Source organism: Grampus griseus, assembly GCF_964374135.1.
Source record: "Grampus griseus genome assembly, chromosome: 12".
In the NCBI taxonomy this organism is placed as follows: Eukaryota; Metazoa; Chordata; class Mammalia; order Artiodactyla; family Delphinidae; genus Grampus; species Grampus griseus.
Window position 1 is genome coordinate 51708355 of NC_139006.1, and position 24166 is coordinate 51732520.

The 24166-nt window shown below is 43.4% G+C and overlaps 1 protein-coding gene across 7 annotated transcripts in view; it reads left to right on the forward strand.

The window, feature by feature from the left end:
• Positions 1-24166, forward strand: part of FHOD3 (formin homology 2 domain containing 3) — a 494140-nt gene that overhangs the window by 453518 nt on the left and 16456 nt on the right. For all 7 annotated transcript variants that reach the window (XM_082667774.1, XM_082667775.1, XM_082667777.1 and 4 more), the window contains 4 exons: positions 3532-3722; positions 9447-9639; positions 19908-19931; positions 21296-21470. In XM_082667774.1, the coding sequence (XP_082523900.1) occupies positions 3532-3722; positions 9447-9639; positions 19908-19931; positions 21296-21470 (583 nt within the window). The remainder of the gene's footprint in view (positions 1-3531; positions 3723-9446; positions 9640-19907; positions 19932-21295; positions 21471-24166) is intronic.

The window sequence follows — 24166 nt, forward strand, 5'->3', positions numbered from 1 at the left end:
GCAGCGGAGGGGGGGACTCACAGGCTTGTGCAGAGTGCTGACAAGTTATGTTAGCTTTCAGAGAGCGACAGTGAAGTGTGATCACTGACTTGACCCCACAGCTCCAGGAGTGGAGGCAGGTGACCGTGCAGGCTCTTCTTCCTTACATTTTTACCCGCATGTATTAGTTATCTACAGCTGTGTGACAAATCACTCCAAAAGCTAGTGGCTCAGGATAATGTATTAGTTTCCTAGGATTGTAACAAAGTATCACAAACTAGGAGCTTAGAAAAACAGAAATAATTTGTTCCCCAGTTCTGGAGGCCAGGAGTCTGAGATCAAGGTGTTGGCCAGGTCAGTTTCTCTTGAGAGAGAAATCTGTGCCATGTCTCTCTCCTGGCTTCTGGTGGTTTGCTGGAAATAACCCCCATCTCTGCCTTCATCTTCACATGGTGTTCTCCTTGTGTGTCTATGTCCAGATTTCCCCTTCTTATAAGGATACCAGTCATATTGGATCGGGATCCACCCTACTCCATTGCAACCTCATCCTAACTTAATTACATCTATAATGACCCTGTTTCCCGATTAGGACACATTCTGAGGTACTGGGAGTTGGGACTTCAACATATGAATTTTGGCAATAGGAAACATTATTTCATGAGTGGTTCTGTCTCAGGTTCTCTCCTGGGGTTTCAGTCAACATGTCAGCTGAGGCTGCAGTCATCGAAGGCTCGACTGGGGCTGGGAAGTTTTTCCCATGGTGGCTCACTCATCTGTTAGTTCTTAGAGAGAGGACTCAGTTCCTTCCCAGGTCGGGCTCTCCCAGGGCTCCTTGAATGTCCTCATGACTTTGCAGATGGCCTTTCCCCAAATATGTGGTCTGAGACAGAGCACACAGGAGCTCCGGGCAGAAGCTCTTCCCCATTTATGACCTAGCTTTTACATTCTATTTGTTAGAACCAGGTCACTAAAGCTGGCTCACATTCAAGGGGAAGGATTTTAGGCTTTACGTTCTGAAGGGCTGAGTGTCAAAGAATTTGCTGTTAAAGCACCAGACTACTCATACTGTGTGTTTTCCCTGCCCCATCCCTTCTGCAGCCCTGGCTCTCGTCCCTGAGTTGGCCCGCTCCACCCCAGACTAACTTGATAAGACTTGACTACCTCACAGCACGGTTCCATGTCCTTCTACACACGGAAGGTGGCCCATGTGGAGCAGTCCTCAGGAGAGGGCTTCCTGGTGAGGACTTCCTTCTCACAACAGAAGGCCAGGCCAGCTCTCTCCCTGGGGTGGCATTTTTTAGGGACAAACCTAGGCTTAAGGCATGACGGTTGAGAACTTAGACTCTGGAGCCAGAGAGATGTGGGTTCAAATCCCAGCTCTACCACTAACCAGCTGTGTGGCCTCTCACAAGTTCCTTAACCTTTCTGTGCAACAGTTTCTCCCCCATGAAGTGGGGCCAGTTACAGGATCTGAGGCCATGAAGTAACTGTGAAGACTCAGATCATGGTGGTTTCGTCAGCCCCAGGAGACAGCCAGCTGAGGCAGCCTTCTAGGTCTCCTCAAAAGGTGCTGCATTAAGCTCCACCCTCAAACACCTTTCGGTCAAAGGCTCTCCACCTGGTTTCCATTGGCAGTGAGGTCACTTTTTTCTGCCACTACCTTTAAAGGCTCACAGTGGATTCTCTTCCCTGAAAACCATCTCTAACGTGGTTTCTGCCCGACCGCTCTGTGTCCACTGCAGTGCTGGACAGGCGTCACCTGGTTAGACTGTACCAAGCTGCTCAGTACATTCTGAGCTGAACTGAAGTTACTACGCTTATTAAAGTTATTACAGACATTGCGGATCAAGGTTGCTGCTAGATGCAAATGAGGACAGGTGGCGAAGCTATGATTAGACCTGTTACAATTGGCATCAAATCTCCTAGACCTCTTAGATATTATGTGTCAATCCCAGACCGTCTGGAACCCTTTCTAGACTTATTCTTTGAAATATTCAGTCCTTCTTTTCGAAACCTGCATTCCGTTTTCTTTCAGGTAGATGCCAGATTTTTTCTCAGCTCCATCGTATCATAGGAAAATGGAGCTTTTCTAATCTGGATCCAGAATTCCTTTGTTTTCAGGCAAATTATTTTTCTCAAAGTTCCACAGTGCTCGCCGCTCACCTGAATCCCCAGCCTCTGCCTCAACTTGCCTTCTGTTTTTGGCACCATAGCACCCAAGAAATCCAGGACGTGTGAAGTCTTGCCTGGCCCCTTGGGCATCTCCTATGCTCAGCGTACCTTCATCCTGTTTGGTGACAGATCTTCTCACGGATTCAACTTTTGTTGACTTGGCCTCCTCCATTGTCTTTCTCAGGGCGGAGCTGGAGGTCTGAGGTCACTCCAGCCAGTCCCCTTGGGCACTCGCCTCCAAGCCTTGCTCTGGTGACCACAGTCACGGCATCTAAGCGATGGCGGCTTACCTCTCCCCACCTTCTCTTTCTCCTCCTGACCTTTGTTTGCCAGGCTCTCACCCTTTCCCACCATCTCTCACTCTCCGTCCACCTCAGTCCCCTCCCTTCAGCTCACCAATTTATCTATTTCTTCCTCCCCTCCTAGCCTTTTCAGTTTCTTTCCCCTATCTCACATCTCCCTCCATTAAATACCTTCAAGTGTATTATTTCACGGCTAACTCTCTGATTCCCATAATTTTTAGTCTAGAAATTCTATCAAAGCGTTCTTTTAGAAAGCTTCATCTCAGTCCACTTTAGTCAATCCAAATTGGTCCCACTTCCCTGAAGAGCAAAGTGAATGTTCTGTCACATCTGTTCTTTGTACACATGGTTTGCATCTGCTGGCAGATGGGATGGACCACACACCCCGATACTCACCCAGACACAGAGGCCTGGTGGGTTCTGTACATACTCAGAGCTCGGTGACCACCTGTCTGTACTATGAGCCTCCTTGGGAACAGCAAGTTGGTCTCTTTCCGCATTGATCTTTGTCTTCTTCATACCTGGGAGGGGGACCGGCATGCACTAGTTTTTCCCTGAGTGTTGTTTGAATGAGAGAATGAATGGATAAATAAAGTAATTTGTCACACAATGTAAAAATGATCATGGTGAAGGGAAGCTCTGGCTGCCCCTTAACTGGCTCCAGCATATCAAGGCCATCCATGTAGGACTATGGTGCATTCCTCCAACCTCAAGTGAAATATCTAAAGAAAAAGAGAGCTCTGAAAAATTTTATGAGATATCTGCTCAGTTCATCTTGTACTAGATTCCTTGATATCATGTTTTAATTTACAGTTCCCAAAGACTTTAAGATTTCTTTCCAAATACGGCAAAAAAAAAAAAAGGTGACACTGCGTTGAGTTCATTTGGAGAAGTTTTATTACTAAATAATTTGATGTCAAGACATGTGGATAATTTTTAGGCCATAAATATGTTTGTATTTCAAGATGTAAATTGGGTTTTGATGTTTGTTTCTTCCCAGAGGCAGTTCCGTTTCCTGGGTCAGGTTGATGTCCGGTTATTTCATTGCATTTGGTAATGTTCTCTCTCTGATTTTCAGGTTGACTTTGATCAACTTCAGGATAATTTATGTCAGATGGAGAGACGATGCAAAGCTTCATGGGATCACCTCAAGGCAATTGCAAAACATGAAATGAAACCAGTTTTAAAACAACGAATGTCAGAGTTCCTAAAAGACTGTGCAGAGAGAATTATAATTTTAAAGATTGTCCATAGAAGAATAATTAACAGGTGAGTGGATTGAGGAGCTTATGCAAACATCAGTAAAACGGCATGTTGAAGATATTCTGCAAACCAAGATCTGAAGGTTAAATTTACTAACATCGTCCTGTAAGTTCTTGGTACATAGCAAGTGCACCTTTTATGGACTTTTTTGTTTCATGAGCACTTAATTTTTCTCAAACACACACACACACACACCAATAATATGATGCCGTTGAATCTTGAGATGGGAAGGAATCTCACAGATGCTGTCATCCACAAATCCTACTCGATCAGGAATTGCATCTGTAAGATCTCTGGCAAGTTGGCCCCTGCATCTTTGCATCTGCCTGAACAGTTCTACCTGCAGAAAGTACACATCCTTGGAAGGCAGCTTGGCTTGTTAGGAAGGTTCCTTCCTCATATCAAGCACAGCCTGCCTCCTGAGACCTTTCTCTCACCGATTCTCAGACGGCTACTCTGTGCTGCAGCCCTCCTAGAGACAGCCTGGGTCCCACCATGGGTCCCATCCTCTGGATCAGCCTTCCTTCAAGTCCCAGGATCCATGAGGACCCTGGGAGACACAGCAGTGATGTGTCAGGCCTTGCCTGACTACAGGGAGGCTGGCTGGGGTCTGGGACAGCTCCATGGCTATCCGGGGCCGTCTCCCTTGTAAGTGGTGGCAGCACCAGGGCTAGGTCTTCCAGCTCCCCAGGTCAAGCCATTTCCTGCTAGGCATCCCCCACTTTCTTCCCCTTTGTCTTGTCACAGAACATGGTTGCCGGTCCCTCCCCCTGGTGTCTGGGTCTGCGTGCTGTGTGCTGGGCCTTGCACCTTGGTGAGCAAATGTTCAGGCCTACAGGCTGCGGTTTCCCTGGAGCAGGTGCTCTGATAACAGACCCTCTGAAACAGGCCTCCTTGCAATTCTGTTAAGGGAGCCCTCCCTTGGGGTCATCTAAACCACAGGCTTTCCCCAGAGAACTGCTCTTCAAGCCCACTCCCACTCTTGTGCTTGAGTACTTTATTATTATTTTTAAACAAATGTATGGTATTTTCATTTATCCCTGTACATTTCACATTTTTTATTATTTTTATCTCTTCCCCCCTGCCCCGTACTCTGTCTTTCCTTCCTTCCTTCACCTTTCTTGAACCCATACAGAACTTTGAAAACACCTCATTCTCTTGTCTGCCTGTGAGCCCTCTCTCAGCTTGTGGCACGTGCTATTTGGGTGATCACACCTCCTGGGTCTTGATCCAGACTTTTCTGGGCGGGGGGTGGTGAGGGTAGTCTTTAAATGTTAGACTGGATAGGAATAAGGAACAGAATCTTCCCTCCAGGTTGACAACTAACCATTACTCAGTACTTTTGGAATTTAGTTGTTCAACTGTAAATCCCCCTCCCTGTACTTCATCTGGACCTCACAGCTGCCTTCGGGGTAGGAGGATCTTATCAGAGATTTTGTCAAATTTCTTACTACAAGCAAAGTACACCCTGCTTTTAACATGGCTAAAAAGGGGAGACAGAGAGTGTAAGCTGCTTTGGCCCTCCAGGCTTTGTATGATACAAGCAATTTCCAACTTAAAACTACTCAAATAAACAAATAGTTTCCATTTGGAATGGCAGGAAACTGGAGCAGTTTTATGAAAGTCTTGTAAAGTTATTATGCCTGGTCACAGTAACCATCTTATCCCAGACAGTTTAAGACTCAGCTTGGTCATATATCTGTTCCTTAAGCTAGTGTGTGTGTGTGTGTGTGTGTGTGTGTGTGTGTGTGTGTGTGTGTGTATGTGTGTGTATGTGTGTGTGTATATATATGGCATGTGCGAATATGTATGTTATGCATATGGTGTTTGCTCTGATTTTCTCCCTGGTAAGCTGGTTGCCCAGATGCTGGTTGCTCTTGTGTGACCTGGATCCCTGATGCTCATTATTGGACACCCATCTGGCCGCCCACCTTCTTTGCTCCCCTCTGTCATGGAGCTAACGGGGGCAGGTGCTTCCAGCTCCCTTTCCTGTCTGACGCCCCCCCACCCCCGCTTAGTGACTCTAGTGACCCCTCTTAATAAAGGAGCAGAAAAAAGAACTTAGACAATTCTCTTTAGGCAAAACCTGACTTTCAAACTGTTGCCTGGCTAAGAACATCTTGTTCTGGATGTCCAAACCTGCAGAGTAACCTGCCCTTTTGCGTTGCTGCAGTGAGAGCCAGTCCCACTCTGGATGTACAAACTGACTTGCCAATTCCCATGGAGTCACTGGGCTGCAGTTACACCGTGGCAGGCACTGCAGAGGGGACCAGGTGAGAGTGGGGAGAAATGCCTTCCTGAGAGGCACGGAGAACTACAGCAAGGACCTGGCATTCCCCGGGGAGAGACAGGTGGAAAACAAGCGAACACCCACACTGGCTTCCCCCCGGTGCCCCCAAATCCACCCCTCCGGGCCAGACACCCTACTCAGTGGCACACATGAGGAAAAGGGCGGAAGGTGGAACATATCACAGATGTTTGGCTTGTGCCTCACGACACTGATGAGGGGAACCAGCCCCTCCATAACCGTAAGACCTTCTTGTCATGTGTTATTAAAGTTACAAACTCAACTAACAAAAATCCCTGAAATGTTTTACTCCCTTAAAGGCATACCCACTTTATTCTTCTGAAGGAATGCCACAGTTTCTTTCCTTTCAAAGGTACATCTGAATCTTTTTTCAGGTGTGAATTTTACTTGCTGCTTATTACTCTCCCCTGTTTACAAAATATATACAGTAAGTCCCCTACACACAAATGAGTTCCGTTCCGAGTGTGCATTCCTAAGTCCAGTTTGTTCGTTAAGTCCAACAAAGTTAGCCTAGGTACCCAACTAACACAATCGGCTATATAGTACTGTACCGTAATAGGCTTATAATACTTTTCACACAAATAATACATACATAAAAAACAAACACAAAAACAAAGAAAACACTCAATCCTACAGTACAGTACCTTGAAAAGTACAATAGTACAGTACAACAGCCTGCATACAGGGGCTGGCACGCATGTTCGCATCTTTGAAAGCAACTTGAAGGTTTGTGTGTAGGGGACTTACTGTACTTGAATCATATCTCCAACTTATATGTTAAGATTGGATCCCCTCTAGATAAAAACAATGTTCTGGAAAGCAGAGGATAAGGAATCTTGAGTAGTACTTATGTATAAAAGAGGACCCAGCTGTGGGCTGATTGATCCTCCCTTGATTCCTCTTACACACAGATCTTGAGTAGTGATAAGTGGCAATGCATGTGTATATTACACTATCCTATCCTGATATATATAATATCATGCCATATCTCCAGTATATAATGTCAGGCAGTAATAAGAGCCAGGAAGAAAAATTAAGAGTGTAAATGGGATAGGGAGTGATAAGGACATGCTGTTTTATGCAGGGCAGTTAGGGGAGGCTTCTCTGAAGAGGTGATATTTGGGCAGAGACTTGTGGGGTAAGAGAGCCAACCAGGCAGCTGTCTGTGGCAAGAATGTTCTGGGCGTAGGGAAGAGCTAGCACTGGATGCCTTGTTAGGGCCTGTGGTCCTCCCAGTGGAGTGGCCACCCCGCCCCTCCTTAGAGTCCCTGCAGGCTCTCAGCTCAGCTGTGTCCCCCGAGGGTCCCCTACACACCACACTGGGGGCCTGAGGCCCTGAGGTGGGCTTGTTCAAGGAATCACCAGGAGTCCTGTGTGTCTGGCGTCCTAGGCAATGAGGTCAGAGAGGTAGCGGGGCCAGTTTTGTGTGGATACACCAAATATTGTTTATTCATCTGTTGATGGACATTTGGGTCGTTTCCACTTTTTGGCTATTGTGAATGATGCTGCCATGGAATTTGTGTAGGTTTTGTGTGGACCCATAGTTTCATTTCTTTTGAGTAAATGTATAGGAATGAAATTGCTAGGTCATAGGTTAACTCTGTGTTTGACTCTTTAGAACTGTGTCTTTTCAACCACAGCTGAACCATTTTGTGTTCCCACCAGTACTGTGTGAGGGTTTCAATTTCTCTACATCCTCACCAACACTTGTTATTGTCTGTCTTTTTTACTACAGCCATTGTAGTGATTGTGAAGTGGTGTCTGAATGTGGTTTTGATTTGCATTCCCCTAATGACTAATGGTGTTGAGCATCTTTTCATTTACTTATTAGCTGTTTGCCAATAATCTTTTTGGAAAGGTCTGTTCAAATCTTTTGTCCATTTTTATTTGTCTTTTTAGTGTTGAGTAGTAAGATTTATGTATATATTCTGGATACAAACCCCTTATCAGATGTGATTTGCAAATATTTTCTCCCATTCTTTGGGTTGTCTTTTCAATCTTGAGAGTATCCTTTGAAGCACAAAAGTTTTTGATTTTGATGAAGTCCAGTTTATTTTTTTTCTTTGGGTGCTTATGCTTTTGGTATCATATCTAAGAAATCATTTTCTAATCCAAACTCATGAAAAGTTATACTTTATGTTTTCTTCTGAGTTTTATAGTTTTAGCTAGCATTTTTGGTTTTAAACAGCATTTTTTATCCCCCTTTAAATGCATGTCATATGCTTTCCTTTAGTATTTTTCACAAAAAGAATAAGCCACTGTCCTTCATTTGAAAAATAAACCAAACCCCTATTCAAGCTGTACAAATAAGAGTGATCAGAAAAGTTTTTTTATACAATTAATGGTATCAGTTATATAATACTGTTTATTCAACATAAAAATTATCCTCTGTCTCCTACTATCTTCTTTCTCATTTCCTTAATACCTAAAAATTGGGAACTTCTTTGTTCATTTAATTTCTTTTCCAAAAGTTTTAAGTACATAGAATCCAGTAATTTTTAATTTATATACTAAATAGCTGAAATAAATTGATTTAGGGCTGCTTGTTTGTTGTGTCCTAATTAAATTAAGATTGCATATAATATTGCAAGAAAATATTTCAAAATATTTACTTTAAGCATCTTTTTACAAGTCACGAATTAACATGTTATTCAAAATATGTTCATGTCAATTCCACGTATTCATTAAAGTGGGTTCCCAAAAAATTGCTAAGCTACATTTCTTTATCCCTTATTCAGTTTTCATATGATCTAGAAACTATGCAATATTTTTCTTAAAATAGTACTTTATCATTTTTCTTATAAAAGTGTTACACACCAGTTTTGGGACTTTCCTGGTGGCACAGTGGTTAAGAAAATGCCTGCCAATGCAGGGGACACGGGTTCGAGCCCTGGTCCAGAAAGATACCACATGTCACAGAGCAACTAAGCCCGTGCGCCGCAACTACTGAGCCTGTGCTCTAGAGCCCGCGAGCCACAAATACTGAAGCCCGTGCACCTAGAGCCTGTGCTTCGCAACAAGAGAAGCCACTGCAAGGAGAAGCCCGCACACTGCAATGAAGAGTAGCCCGCACTCACTACAACTAGAGAAAGCCTGTGTGCAGTAATGAAGACCCATTGTAGCCAAAAATAAATAAATAAATAAATTTATATTAAAAAAAAGCTTTACACCCCAGTTTTAAAAGACATTAAAACACAGGTAAGCACGAAGAAAAGGTAATTAATCTCCTGAAATCCCACCACCTTTGTCAGTGAGAAAGTGAGTTGAACTTGATTTCTGGTTGCATTTTCATTCTTCAACCTCAGAGCCCCAAGAATGAAGAGCATGTCTTTGGCTGATTGGTTTTTTACTGAAAGTTTGCAGGCAACTGATTTTTGTTCCTTAAACCTGAAGCCCTTGCCACCGTTGTTTCTTCACTGCAGGTTCCACTCCTTTCTGCTCTTTATGGGTCACCCACCTTATGCGATTCGGGAAGTGAACATAAACAAGTTCTGTAGGATCATCAGTGAGTTTGCACTGGAGTATCGCACCACCAGGGAAAGAGTTTTGCAGCAGAAACAGAAACGGGCCAACCACAGAGAGAGAAATAAGACCCGAGGGAAGATGATCACTGATGTAAGTTTCATGAAACCAGTTTCTTTATTTCATTTCTTCTGAAAGTCTGATCAACCATAAACCTCTCTACAGGGGCTTCCCTAGCGGTCCAGTGGTTAAGACTCCACGCTTCCAGTGCAGGGGGCGTGGGTTCAATCCCTGGTCAGGGAACTAAGATCCTGCATGCCGCACAGCACGGCCAAAAAAAGGAAACAAAAACATAGAACTAAGATATAAATTAAGGATGCGTGGCTGGTGGAGGAACTTTAACCCACCACACAATTAATTAACTTGGTGTGTTGTATGATGCTGATGACTTTAAATGCTTGATTCCATTTTCAACCTTTGCAATGTGGATAGAATGGAAGTGGAGAAGAAAAAATACAAGAGGCCCGTGTACGGCAAAAAATAAAAAATAAAATAACGGCACTTATAATAGGAAGACAAATGTACTTATTTGGGAATTGATTCAGGATTTTAATAATCACAATGATACTATGTAACCAATCAGCTGACACATGGACCACCCATTCTAGGCATCCGAATGGAGAAATAATTGATGTGGTTGCTCAAAGACTTAATCTGATGGGCTCTTGGCAGTCCCTTGAGTTTGAGGGTATCAGGGTGGAAGGAGAGCCCAGAGGACAGTGAATTCATTCAGCAGGAGTTCCCAATAGCCCCTTGGGGGGGCCCTGCACACTTGCATGCCTCCCCTGCTCCTGGGCTCTTCCCCCATCTCTTCTACTTCAGCCCTGAGCCCACCCACACCACGGGTGCAGTGGGAAAACATCAGATGGGAGATGCTTTGTAAGTGGAAGGCAAAGCAATGCATAAGGATGCCAGAGACAGACAAAGACACACAGTGCAGATGCCTCTCTAACGAGCCTTTATGAAGTTTAGCCCACCTTTATATATATCTGAGCGTCATATTGCCTCTCAGTGATCCAGGGACTGGATAGGCAAAGGAGTAAGCCATAGGGAGTGGCATCATCCTGGGGTTGCAAACCTCTGCCGAACCCAAGTCAGGCAGATTTCTTCCGGGAGGAATAAAATCACTTAAGAACTCACCGAGGCTGCCTTATGTGCCAGACGGGTGTTCACACTGTAGGAGAAACAGAAGACATATGGTTACTATCCACGTTCCTGAGGGTGTAACTTTCTTGGATGCATTACAATTTTGTTACCATTTTAAGGCATTTCTAAGGAGAACCAGGGACTAATCCCCTCACCATTCACCCCACCCTTGATCCCTTGTTTCCTTGGAATTTTCTGGACCCTTAGGGAGCGCTCAGATCACTTTTCTGCAGAATGGACCCTTTCTACAGACTGTTCTGAAGGCCAGTGCCATCAGCTGAGTCTTCTCTCTCCTCTCCTGAAATCTGGGTTCAATCGGATCTTCAGCTTCCTGGAGGACAGCAACTAAGGAAGCAAACTGAATCCATTTGGGCAAACTATAGCCCACATTTCATTCCAAAGTATTATTTTTAAAAGTTTTAAAAGGGAAGTGCTTATGTTTGTGGAAATGAAACATACTGGAGGGTGAAAAATACAAGACCAATATGCATATGCTTATAGTTATGAAAACACACCAGAATTTCTTGCCAAATTCTTGAGATTTTTTACAGATCCCACTAATTTTTAAGTTCTGTCCTTCTCTGAAAATATTCAGTATTACTATTTATAAACAGGGGTAAATGTTTCTAGAACTGGATTCAAAAATACTTAAATTCTCATTAAAGTCTGGACAGTGCAGACTTTTTTAGGGTTCATCCTCAAGGTAGTCCCTGTTTTTAGTGGTCCAAGTGGCACCATTCATGTAGAGAGATTGCCATCTGCTGGAAAATTAGGACACTGTCACCCGAAGCAAAGTACTTAGCTTCAAGTTTTTCCAACTCTCAATTAGGCGCCTATCGTGTGCCCAGAAAGCGGCACAGGGCACCTAGGAAGATGTGAGTGCAATAACAGACAAGCTTGTACCCCAAAGATGTCAGGATCTGGGTAGAAAACAACATATATGCACAACTTAGACCACTGAAAACAAAACCTCTTAATAGAGAATCACGGAGCCCCTGAGCATTAGAGCTGGAAGTGATTTTTAGAGAAAACTGTAGTAAGTCATTTTTAATATAGATGCTGAATAATGATGGTGGAAGTGGTTGCAATTAAACAGAGATGACTTTAGAAAAAACATTATTTTATAAGACACAGAGCAGTCTGGGTAAAATCTGAAGACCCTGCATTCGTAGCCCCACATCTGCTTTTGTGTGCCTGTCTTTCCTCTTCTTTCTCTGTTTCTGATTATGCAGAAGGCTTCCTTTCTTACAATCCAGGAGTCCTGCCATGTAAGGTTCAGTGAGAAACTAAGTCATTCCTTGTTCCTTGTGGCCCAAACTAGTGCCAGGCAAAATGGTGACACAGACAAGGCAGCACAAGGTAAGTGTGGCCTTTTCTGCCGTCATCACACCCCAGATGAGTGGTGAGAATGCAGGCTGTCCATCCAAGGATTCCCACAGCCCAGCCAAGGACCGTGGTCATCCTGGGTGAGACTTAATCTCTCCCAACCCCAGCTTCCTTTTCTATGAAAATGAAATGCCAGTGACTGGGGGATATCAAGAGGGCTAGAGATTTGTATGTGCAGCACCTTGCATGTGTGCTAATTGCCAACAAAATGCCAGCCAGCTGGTGAAATAAAGAAGCTCTAAGGTTGAAGATGGCGGAGTAGAAGGACGTGTACTCACTCCCTCTTGTGAGAGCACCAGAATCACAACTAACTGCTGAATAATCATTGACAGGAAGACACTGGAACGCACAAGAAAATATACCCCACATCCAAAGACAAAGGAGAAGCCACAATGAGATGGTAGGAGGAGCGCAATCACAATAAAATCAAAGCCCATAACTGCTTGGTGGGTGACCCACAAACGGGAGAAACTATACCGCAGAAGTCCACTGGAGTGAAGGTTCTGGGCCCCTGGTCAGGCTTCCCAATCTGGGGGTCTGTCAACGGGAGGAGGAATTCCTAGAGAATCAGACTTTGAAAGCTAGAGGGATTTGATGGCAGGACTTGGACAGGACTGGGGGAAACAGAGACTCCACTCTTGGAAGGCACACACAAAGTAGTGTGCACATTGGGACCAAGGGGAAAGAGCAGTGACCCCATAGGAGACTGATCCAGACCTACCTGCTAGTGTTGGAGGGTCTCCTGCAGAGGTGGGGGATGGCTGTGGCTCACCGTGAGGACAAGGACACTGGCAGCAGAAGTTCTGGGAAGTACTCCTTGGCGTGAGCCCTCCTGGAGTCCAACATTAGCCCCACCACAGAGACCTGCTAGGCTCCAGTGTTGGGTGGCCTCAGGCCAAACAACCAACACGAGGGAACCCAGCCCCACCCATGAGCAGTCAAGTGGATTGAAGTTTTACTGAGCTCTGCCCACCAGAGCAACACCCAGCTCTACCCACCACCATTCCCTCCCATCAGGAAACTTGCACAAGCCTCTTAGATAGCCTCATCCACCAGAGGGCAGACAGCAGAAGCAAGAAGAACTACAATCCTGCAGCCTGTGGAACAAAAACCACATTCACAGAAAGATAAACAAGATGAAAAGACAGAGGGCTATGTATCAGATCAAGGAACAAGATAAAACTCCAGAAAAGCAACTAAATGAAGTGAAGATAGGCAACCTTCCAAAAAAAAAAATTCAGAATAATGATAGTGAAGATGATCCAGGATCTCGGAAAAAGAATGGAAGCAAAGGTTGAGAATGTGTAAGAAATGTTTAACAGAGACCTAGAAGAATTAAAGAACAAGCAAACAGAGACGAACAATACAATAACTGAAATGAAAACTACACTAGAAGGAATCAATAGCAGAATAACTGAGGCAGAAGAACGGATAAGTGACCTGGAAGACAGAATGGTGGAATTCACTGCTGCAGAACAGAATAAAGAAAAAAGAACCAAAAGAAATGAAGAAAGCCTAAGAGACCACTGGGAAAACATTAAATGCAACAACATTCACATTATAGGGGTCCCAGAAGGAGAAGAAAGAGAGAAAGGACCCAAGAAAATATTTGAGGAGATTATAGTTGAAAGCTTCCCTAACATGGGAAAGGAAATAGCCACCCAAGTCCAGGAAGCACAGAGAGTCCCAGGCAGGATAAACCCAAGGAGAAACACGCTGAAACACATAGTAATCAAGTTGACAAAAATTAAAGACGAAGAAAACTTACTGAAAGCAACAAGGGAAAAACGACAAATAACATACAAGAGAACTCCCATAAGGTTAACTGCTGATTTCTCAGCAGAAACTCTACAAGCCAGAAGGGAGTGGCATGATATACTTAAAGTGATGAAAGGGAAGAACGTACAACTGAGATTGCTCTACCCAGCAAGGATCTCATTGAGATTTGACAGAGAAATCAAAAGCTCTACACACAAGCAAAAGCTAAGAGAATTCAGCACCACCAAACCAGCTCTACAACAAATGCTAAAGGAACTCCTCTAAGTGGGAAACACAAGAGAAGAAAAGGACTTACAAAAACAAACCATAACAATTAAGAAAATGGTTATAGGAACATACATTTCGATATTACCTTAAATATGAATGGATTAAATGCTCCAATCAAAAGACACAGGCTCGCTGAATGGATACAAAAGCAAGACCCATATATATGCTGTCTACAAGAGACCCACTTCAGACCTAGGGACACATACAGAATGAAAGTGAGGGGATGGAAAAAGATATTCCATGCAAACGGAAATCAAAGGAAAGCTGGAGTAGCAATACTCATAGCAGAAAAAATAGACTTTAAAATAAAGAATGTTACCAGGGACAAGGAAGGACACTACATAATGATCAAGGGATCAATCCAAAAAGAAGATATAACAGTTATAAATATATATGCACCCAACATAGGAGCACCTCAATACATAAGGCAACTGCTAACAGCTAGAAAAGAGGAAATTGACAGTAACACAATAATAGTGGGGGACTTTAAGACCTCACTTACAGCAATGGACATAGCATCCAAACAGAAAATTCATAAGTAAACACAAGCTTTAAATGGTACAATAGACCAGATAGATTTAATTGATATTTATAGGATATTCCATCCAAAAACAGCAGATTACACTTTCTTTTCAAGTGCACATGGAACATTCTCCAGGATAGATAACATCTTGGGTCACAGATCAAGCCTTGGTAAATTTAAGAAAATTGAAATCATATCAAGCATCTTTTCTGGCCACAACGCTATGAGATCAGAAATCAACTACCGGGAAAAAGACATAAAAAACACAAGCACATGGAGGCTAAACAATACATTACTAAATAACCAAGAGATCGCTGAAGAAATCAAAGAGGAAATCAAAAAATACCTAGAGACAAATGACAATGAAAACACGGTGATCCAAAACCTATGGGATGCAGCAAAAACAGTTCTAAGAGGGAAGTTTACAGCAATATAAGCCTACCTCAAGAAAAAAGAAAAATCTCAATAAACAATCTAACCTTACACCTAATGGAACTAGAGAAAGAAGAACAAACAACATCCAAAGTTAGTAGAAGGAAAGAAATCATAAAGATCAGAGTGGAAATAAATGAAATAGAAACAAAGAAAACAGTAACAAAGATCAATAAAACTAAAAGCTGGTGCTTTGAGAAGATTAACAAAATTGATAAACTGTTAGCCAGACTCATCAAGAAAAGAGGGAGAGGACTCAAATCAATTAAATTAGAAATGCAAAAGGAGAAGTTACAAGAGACACCATAGATATACAAAGCATCCTAAGAGACTACTACAGCAACTCTATGCCAATAAAATGGACAACCTGGAAGAAATGGACAAATTCTTAGAAAGTTATAACCTTCCAAGACTGAACAAGGAAGAAATAGAATATATGAACAGACCAATCACAAGTAATGAAATTGAAACTGTGATTAAAAATCTTCCAACAAACAAACATCCAGAACAAGATGACTTCACAGGTGAATTCTATCAAACATTTAGAGAAGAGCTAACACCCATCCTTCTCAAACTCTTCCAAAATATTGCAGACGAAGGAACACTCCAAAACTCATTCTATGAGGCCACCATCACCCTGATACCAAAACCAGACAAAGGTACTACAAAAATCCGAAATTATAGACCAATATCACTGATGAATATAGGTGCAGATATCCTCAACAAAATACCAGCAAACAGAATCCAACAACACATTAAAAGGCTCATACACCATGATCAAGTAGGATTTATCCCAGGGATGCAAGAATTCTTCAATATACACAAATCAATCAATGTGATGCACCATATTAACAAATTGAAGAATAAAAACCATATGCTCATCTCAATAGATGCAGAAAAAGCTTTTGACAAATATCAACACCCATTTATCATAAAAACTCTCCAGAAAGTAGGCATAGAGGGAACCTACTTCAACATAATAAAGGCCATACATGACAAACCCGCAGCAAAGATCATTCTCAATGCTGAAAAACTGAAAGCATTTCCTCTAAGTTCAGGAATAAGACAATGGTGTCCACTCTCAGCACTATTATTTAACATAGTTTTGGAAGTCCTAGCCACAGCAATTAGAGAAGAAAAATAAATAAAAGGAATACAAATTGGAAAAGAAGTAGAACTGTCACTGTTTGCAGATGACATGATACTACACATAGAGAATCCTAAAGATGCCACCAGAAAGCTACTAGAGCTAATCAATGAATTTGGTAGTGTTGCAGGATACAAAATTAATGCTCAGAAATCTCTTGCATTCCTATACACTAATGATGAAAAATCTGAAAGAGAAATTAAGGAAACAGTCCTATTTACCACTGCAACAAAGAGAATAAAATACCTTGGAATAAACCTACCTAGGGAGACAAAAGACCTGTATGCAGAAAACTATAAGACACTGATGAAAGAAATTAAAGATGATACAAACAGATGGAGAGATATACCATGTTCTTGGATTAGAAGAATCAATATTGTGAAAATGACTATACTACCCAAAGCAATCTAGATATTCAGTGCATTCCCTGTCAAATTACCAATGGCATTTTTTACAGAACTAGAACAAAAAATATTAAAATTTGTATGGAGACACAAAAGACCCTGAAGATCCAAAGCAGTCTTGAGGGAAAAAATGGAGCTGGAGGAATCAGACTCCCTGACTTCAGACTATACTACAAAGCCACAGTAATCAAGACAATATGGTACTGGCACAAAAACAGAAATATAGTTCAATGGAACAGGATAGAAAGCCCAGAGATAAACCCACACACCTATGCTCAACTAATCTATGACAAAGAAGGCAGGGATATACAATGGAGAAAAGACAGTCTCTTCAACAAGGGGTGCTGGGAAAACTGGACAGCTACATGTAAAAGAATGAAATTAGAACACTCCCTAACACCATACACAAAAATAAACTCAAAATGGATTAGAGACCTAAATGTAAGACTGGACACTATAAAACTCTTAGAGGAAAACATAGGCAGAACACTCTTTGACATAAATCACAGCAAGATCTTTTTTGATCCACCTCCTAGAGTAATGGAAATAAAAACAAAAATAAACAAATGGGACCTAATGAAACGTAAAAGCTTTTACACAGCAAAGGAAAGTACAAACAAGACAAAAGGTCTTCCCCGGTGGCGCAGTGGTTGAGAGTCCGCCTGCCAATGCAGGGGACACAGGTTCGTGCCCCGGTCCGGGAAGATCCCACATGCTGTGGAGCAGCTGGGCCCATGAGCCATGGCCACTGAGCCTGTGTGTCTGGAGCCTGTGCTCCGCAACAGGAGAGGCCAAACAGGGAGAGGCCCGTGTACCGCAAAAAAATAAATAAATAAATAAAGACAAAAAGAAAACCCTCAGAATGGGAGAAAATATTTGCAAACATATCAATGGACAAAGAATTAATCTCCAAAATATATAAAGAACTCATGCAGCTCAATATTAAAAAACCAACCCAATCATAAAGTGGGCAGAAGACCTAAATAGACATTTCTCCAAAGAAGAGATACAGATGGCCAAGAAGCACCTGAAAACCTGCTCAACATCACTATTAGAGAAATGCAAATGAAAACTACAATGAGGTATCACCTCACACGAGTTAGAATGGGCATCTCAGAAAATGTACAAACAACAAATGCTGTAGAGGGTGTGGAGAAGTGGGAACCCTCTTGCCCTGTTGGTGGGAATGTAAATTGATACAACCACTATGGAGAACAGTATGGAGGTTCCTTAAAAAACTAAAAATAGAACTACCATAAGACCCACCAATCCTACTACTGGGCAGGTACCCTGAGAAAACCATAATTCAAGAAGGGTCATGTACCACAATGTTCATTGCAGCTCTATTTACAATAGCTAGGGCATGGAAGCAACCTAAGTGTCCATCGACAGATGAATGGATAAAGAAGATGTGGCACATATATACAATGGAATATTACTCAGCTATAAAAAGAAATGATATTGAGGTGTTTGTAGTGAGCTGGATGGACCTAGAGTCTGTCATACAGTGTGAAGTAAGTCAGAAAGAGAAAAACAAATACCGTATGCTAACACATATATACAGAATCTAAAAAAAAAAAAAAAAAAAGGTCATGAAGAACCTAGAGGCAGGATGGGAATCAAGATGCAGACCTACTAGAGAATGGACTTGAGGATACGGGGAGGGGGAAGGGTAAGCTGGGACAAAGTGAGAGAGTGGCATGGACATGTATACACTACCAAATATAAAACCGATAGCTAGTGGGTAGCAGCCACATAGCACAGGGAAATCAGCTCAGTGCTTTGTGACCACCTAGAGGGGTGGGATAGCAAGGGTGGAGGGAGGGAGATGCAGGAGGGAAGAGATATGGGGATATATGTATAGCTGATTCACTTTGTTATAAAGCAGAAACTAACACACCATTGTAAAGCAATTATACTCCATTAAAGAAAAATAATATAAAAAATAAGAAAAAAAAAAAGATGTGGTACATATACACAATGGAATATTACTCAGCCATAAAAAGGAACAAAATTGGGTCATTTGTAGAGACGTGGATGGATCTAGAGACTGTCATACAGAATGAAGTAAGTTAGAAAGAGAAAAACAAATATCGTATATTAATGCATATATATGGAACCTAGAAAAATGGTACAGATGAACTGGTTTGAGGGGCAGAAATAGAGACACAGATGTAGAGAATAAACGTATGGACACCAAAGGGGGAAAGTGGCGGGGGTGGTGGTGGTGGTGGGATGAATTGGGAGATTGGGATTGACATGTATACACTAATATGTATAAAACGGATAACTAATATGAACCTTCTGTATAAAAAAATAAATAAAATTCAAAAAAAAAAAGCTCTAAGGTTAAAAAAAAAAGTCATCTCTTGTCACAAGGCCATTTGCCTAGAGGCAGTGCAGAACTGGAAGCATTTTGTCATTTCAGCTCCCAAAAGTTTAGTCAGTTCTCAAAAGCCTGTGCCGGATTTGCTGGCCTGGCTTGTAACCTCAGTGGAAGCACAAGTTCAATTGAGGGTGTGTTTGATTTAAAATTAAGAAATTGACATGACTTTCACCCTCAATTTATTTTTGGAAAAGGGATATTGTATTTAGTTACGTAAAGCAGTTTGTCTGGTGATAATTAAAAGAATGGCGTGTCAGTTCAGACAGCCTCCGTGAAGGACAGGTAAGATTTTAAAAAGAACTGAATTTCATGTTTCTGCGGAAAGTGTAATAGGACCTGTTCTGCCCGGCAGTTGTCCCACTTGTCCTGTCTGGCCTGTCTGTAGAAGGATTCATGGGGACCCAGACCCAGCAGCCTGGGAAGGGAGAGGTCCAGCACTTGGGATGAGAGGTGGGGGCGATAGCTGATGGATGGAAACAGGCAGAGGGAAGCTGGTAAACTGAGGTCCTGATTGCTGGCAGGTGGTGGTTTCACGGAGCATGGCCAGCTGAGCGGCAGGGCACAGAGTGAGGTCTGTAATGGTCAGGGGACCAGGTAAGCCGGTTATCATCCTCCTAGGCAGCCTCAGGAGACGGGCCTGGAGCTCCAAGTCCCTCCTGACTTTGGTCAGGACCGGTCTTGGGGCTCTTGGAGAGAATGTCCAGACAGGAGGGCTTCGCAGGCAGGGCTCAGCAGCTCCCAAATCAACAGGGTGCACCCTGGTTGTGGTGGCTGAATTCTTTATTTGGAATTTGATGTGACAGTCAGATGATCTCATCTTTGCTGACTTCTGTGCCTTCTAAGAATCCCCTCTGTCTTTCCCATCCTGTCCTGTCCTTTCCTCTCGAGTAGACTGATGAAGAGGATGAAGTTGAGGTAGGATGTTTATAAACACAAAGAATGCCACGTGTGACCTTCTCAAGCGTGCCGTATAATCTAACCTGACATAAGCAGCATGAAGTGTCAGCCCCGTTCAGTGCTTTAAACCTTGCATGACTGTTTTCTGCTGGGTTTCCATGTGATCACTAACCCCCTTACACGGGTTCTTATCATGATGTGTGTGCCAGGGACTGACTGAAGGGTAACTGCATTTTCCAAGCTGTCCCTGAGTTCCAGGCCCTGTCAAAAGTGGCAGGGTCAGCAGATCTCTTCCTACTGATGGACAAATGGACAGAGGGGTGGGATGGGCAGCAGCTCCTCCCCCTGACCCTGGTGCAGATGCCAGAACCAGAGACCAAGGCAGGGCTGCTCAGCCCTGAAGGATGAGGAAGGAGCTGTGCAGATGGTACAAGTCACGGATGTGTCCCAGGCTCTAGCACCAGGGCTCATACACTGGATACAAAGAGGGAGCCAGAAGTCTATGGAGCTGCTCTTTGCAAACGTTATTCTAACTGACTTTTTCTTTTTCATCCAGATGTTTGGCATTGTGTGCATATGGCCTGATATTCTAGCATACCTCTTGTAAAACATATATGCTGTCTTTGTTCAGCTAGAATTAGAGAATATCATCATGTGAGTGTAATGCTTGTGAAAACAACTAAATTTTTGACACAAGGAGAAGTAGCGAGTGTTGCCAAACTCAGTTTCAGCATGAATTTCTGTGCCATGTTCTGATCTGGGCCCTGAATCAAAGCCTTTTGGGGCCTTTGGCAAGTCACTTAATCTTGGATGGCCTCAGTTTCCTTCTCTGTAAAGTGAGGTGGGACTAGTTCTGGAAAAATCCTTCCCAACTCCTAACACTGTATGATTCTGAAACTGAATCCCACTTTTCAACTTGTACCATCTTAAGCGATATATGAGAAACTTCTAACTGCTTTCTGGCACTACGTTTTCAAAAATAAATCTCACTATATTTGACAAACAAGCATATTTCAATGCTCCTATCAAGGCTGTGGTGTTAGAAACAGATTTGGTTTCTGAATTTTTCCCAGAGTTGAAGTCTTTTGCCCCTTGCTGGCTCCCGCTGAGGGGATCTGCAGTGAGCTGGGAGACCCACTACCTGGAGGGATGGGTGTGGTCCTTCTGGGGCCAAGGCTTCTCTTTCTGATAAGAGAACTTCCTGGATATGCAGATGCTTTGTCATTAGTTCATTGACCCCTCATTGACTGCCCATCACTAACTTGTTTGCAGAATGCACGTAAACAAAAGACAGAGAAGAGAAGCCTTTCCTCAACTAAAGGTTTTCTAAGCTTGAGTTGGCTTTTAGTCACCTCACGCCCTAACCCCTCTTGCTCTTGCAGTCTGGCAAGTTCTCCAGCGGTTCCCCGGCGCCCCCGAGCCAGCCCCAAGGCCTGAGCTATGCCGAGGATGCTGCCGAGCATGAGAACATGAAGGCTGTGCTGAAAACCTCGTCCCCTGCCTTGGAGGATGCCACCCCTGTGCTGGGCGTCCGCACACGCAGCCGAGCAAGCCGAGGTAACGCCCTCTTCCAGGGTGGCCACCCCATGGTGTCTGTCCCCACCACAGGGTACAGATTACTGTACCCAGGAAGTGGCTGCTCAGGGCCGTCCACTCCCCAGGGTTCTCCGTGCTGACGTCATCATACTTTCCTTCACTCACACCTTTGTGACCCACCTTCAGTAGCTTCATCTCAAAAACAAGCAACCCTTCCCAAAAGCACAACTTAATTCGAACAAGAGGAATTAGTATTGTGAACGAATCCTCATGGGTTAAGCCCCCAGGCCAAATTGAGCCAGCCATTTATTCTTGTAAATAAGGTCTTCTTGGAACACAGCCACCCTTCCTTGTGTGTGTGTTGTCTAGGTGCTTTTGCACTGCGGTGGCAGAGTTGAGGGGTTGCGACGGAGACTACAGGGACCATAGAGACTGTTTTTACTCTCAGGCGGGGTACAGAAGAAGTTTGATGACCCTTGGATTAAAACGCTGTCCCTTTTTGCTTCTGAAATCCTTGGAGGCAGAGAGGAAACTAAAACTTCAAGATGGTAAAGACAGATAAGAGCTTCCAGGTTTGTTTCATAACCTGGAAGGGACTTTTTGTTTTAATTAAGAATTGAGATGCACTTTGCATCTGAGAATGTTTACCCGTATTTCCCTGGTCTAGTCTGATGCCACGTGAACCTTCCTAAGTTTCCTCGCTGCCTGCAGGATCCAGCCCACTCGATTCATGCTGTTGTTTGAGGTTCCCTGGGGTCTGGTCCCCTCCTGGCTCCCACGCTTGGCTTTCACTCAGCCCCACATTGTGGGCAGTGCCCTACTCTGCACACCCTGTGTCTGCCTGAGCCCCTGCCGTTGCTCATCCCGTCCCCTCTCCTCTGCCTGCCCCTCTTCACCTCCAGAATCCACCTCCTCCGTGTTCTCTGCCTTGCCACGTACTCCAGTTTAGCTCTCAGGAACTTAAAAACTTTATAACTAAAGAGGATGAACTCCTGGAGGACCAGCTTTGTCCTCTTGGTGTTTGCTTAGCACACAAGCTAGAAGAAACCATGCATTTATTGCCCACATTGGAATGTTTTAGTGTGTAAAAGGGGTTCAAGTAGTAATTACAGTGGGAAAATAAATAAAACTGTGCAGTCCGGGTGAACTGGATCATGGGTTACCTTACACGTCACAGAACCTCAGTAACGAATGAGTGTGCAGCGCCCATCAGGCCCTTGCTAGGCTCCAGCGAACATCCAGGCTCACGAGATGTTAGAAAGGCAGCCAAGATCTAGAGGGCTGTGATCTGGAGAAACTCCTGAGAAGACCCAACAGTGACTTCTATCTAGCTTTGCTGACTGCCCTTTTTTTTTTTTTAATTTTAATTTTGCTGTTGTCAACTATGTTAAGTATTAAAAAATGATGATAGGAATAACAACTTTAACATAAAAGAAAAAACAAAGGCAGTTCCAGGTGTTCTTTGGCAGGAAGGGAGTCACGTGGTGCATATGGTTTCTTGTAGCTTCTTGTGAACCAAGGGCCACAAGCTGCTCTAGAGGAGGAGGGTTGAAGGGGCTTCCAGGCTGAGTTCTAGATCCGTAAGGTTTACACGGGATTCCCAAGTGGAGCTGCACTTCAGGCTATTTTATAAATGACCAAATGTTTTTCTTATTTCACATGAGTGCAGTGTCACTGAATCTAGTTCCTTCTCCTCTTCTCAACGTTGGACCTTTAACAGGGCTTTTACTCTGTGATATACAGCTTAGACTATGCCGGAAAAAGGGCCGCCTCCACCCACCCTTCCCCAGTGTTATCCTGCCTGAGACACAGATGATACGTAGAAAAGTCATCCCTCCTACTACAGTCTTGATTCCCAGACTATACCCCAAATACATGCAGGTATTATTATTACATCAAAGAATCACAGGTTAGGTTCTCTGGGATTTGGTCTTTCCAAACCCTCTGACTTGTAGGTAGTTTTGGATGTGGAATTAGGGAAAGAAAATAAATTACGCTTTGGCAACACAAAGGCAGACTTTTGGTGACCAACATCAGACAGATGCAGCTGTGACAAACCACAGTCCTGAGCACTTCGTGTGGGACATTCTGATTGTCTGGTTTTCTATGTGGAAAGAAAGGTGCCCTCTTCTTGGCCAGTGCTGTCTATAAAACGCCTCCATTTCTCAGAAAAACCAAGAAGGAACAGGAGAGAAAGAGTGTGTAAATAAGGCAGAATATAAGAGGAGAGAAGAAAGTGGGGAAGGTCAGAAGTTGAAGAAAATTACAGCATTAAATGCTGAGCAGTAGTGACTGTCAGTCTAGACAAAGTGTAAAACAAGGATAAAAATAAAATAAAGCAGCTTTGCAGTGTTGGGGGGTATGGGGATGGGAATCACTGGTCTCCCAAAAGGCCTAGGACATCCCATGCATGAGTCTGTCTGTGCCTCAGCAGCTCTTGCAGGCTTTGTCTGCTAGGCTAACCGTGGACACCAGGAGATCAAGGGCAGCATCAGTACCTGCGCCACAGTGACCCCAGCCATCAGGAGTCTTGAGCCACTGTACCTTGGTGGATGCAAGGGTAGTGCAATGAAAGCCACCTTGGGAGATGGAGTCCAGTATCTGTAATGGAACGTAACATGCTGTGCTAATTTTAAAAGAGAAAATAGAAAATCCTTCCTGACTGGAAAGGACAAAGAGAAAAAGATATTGCTAGGTTTGTACAATATGGGTTCCTT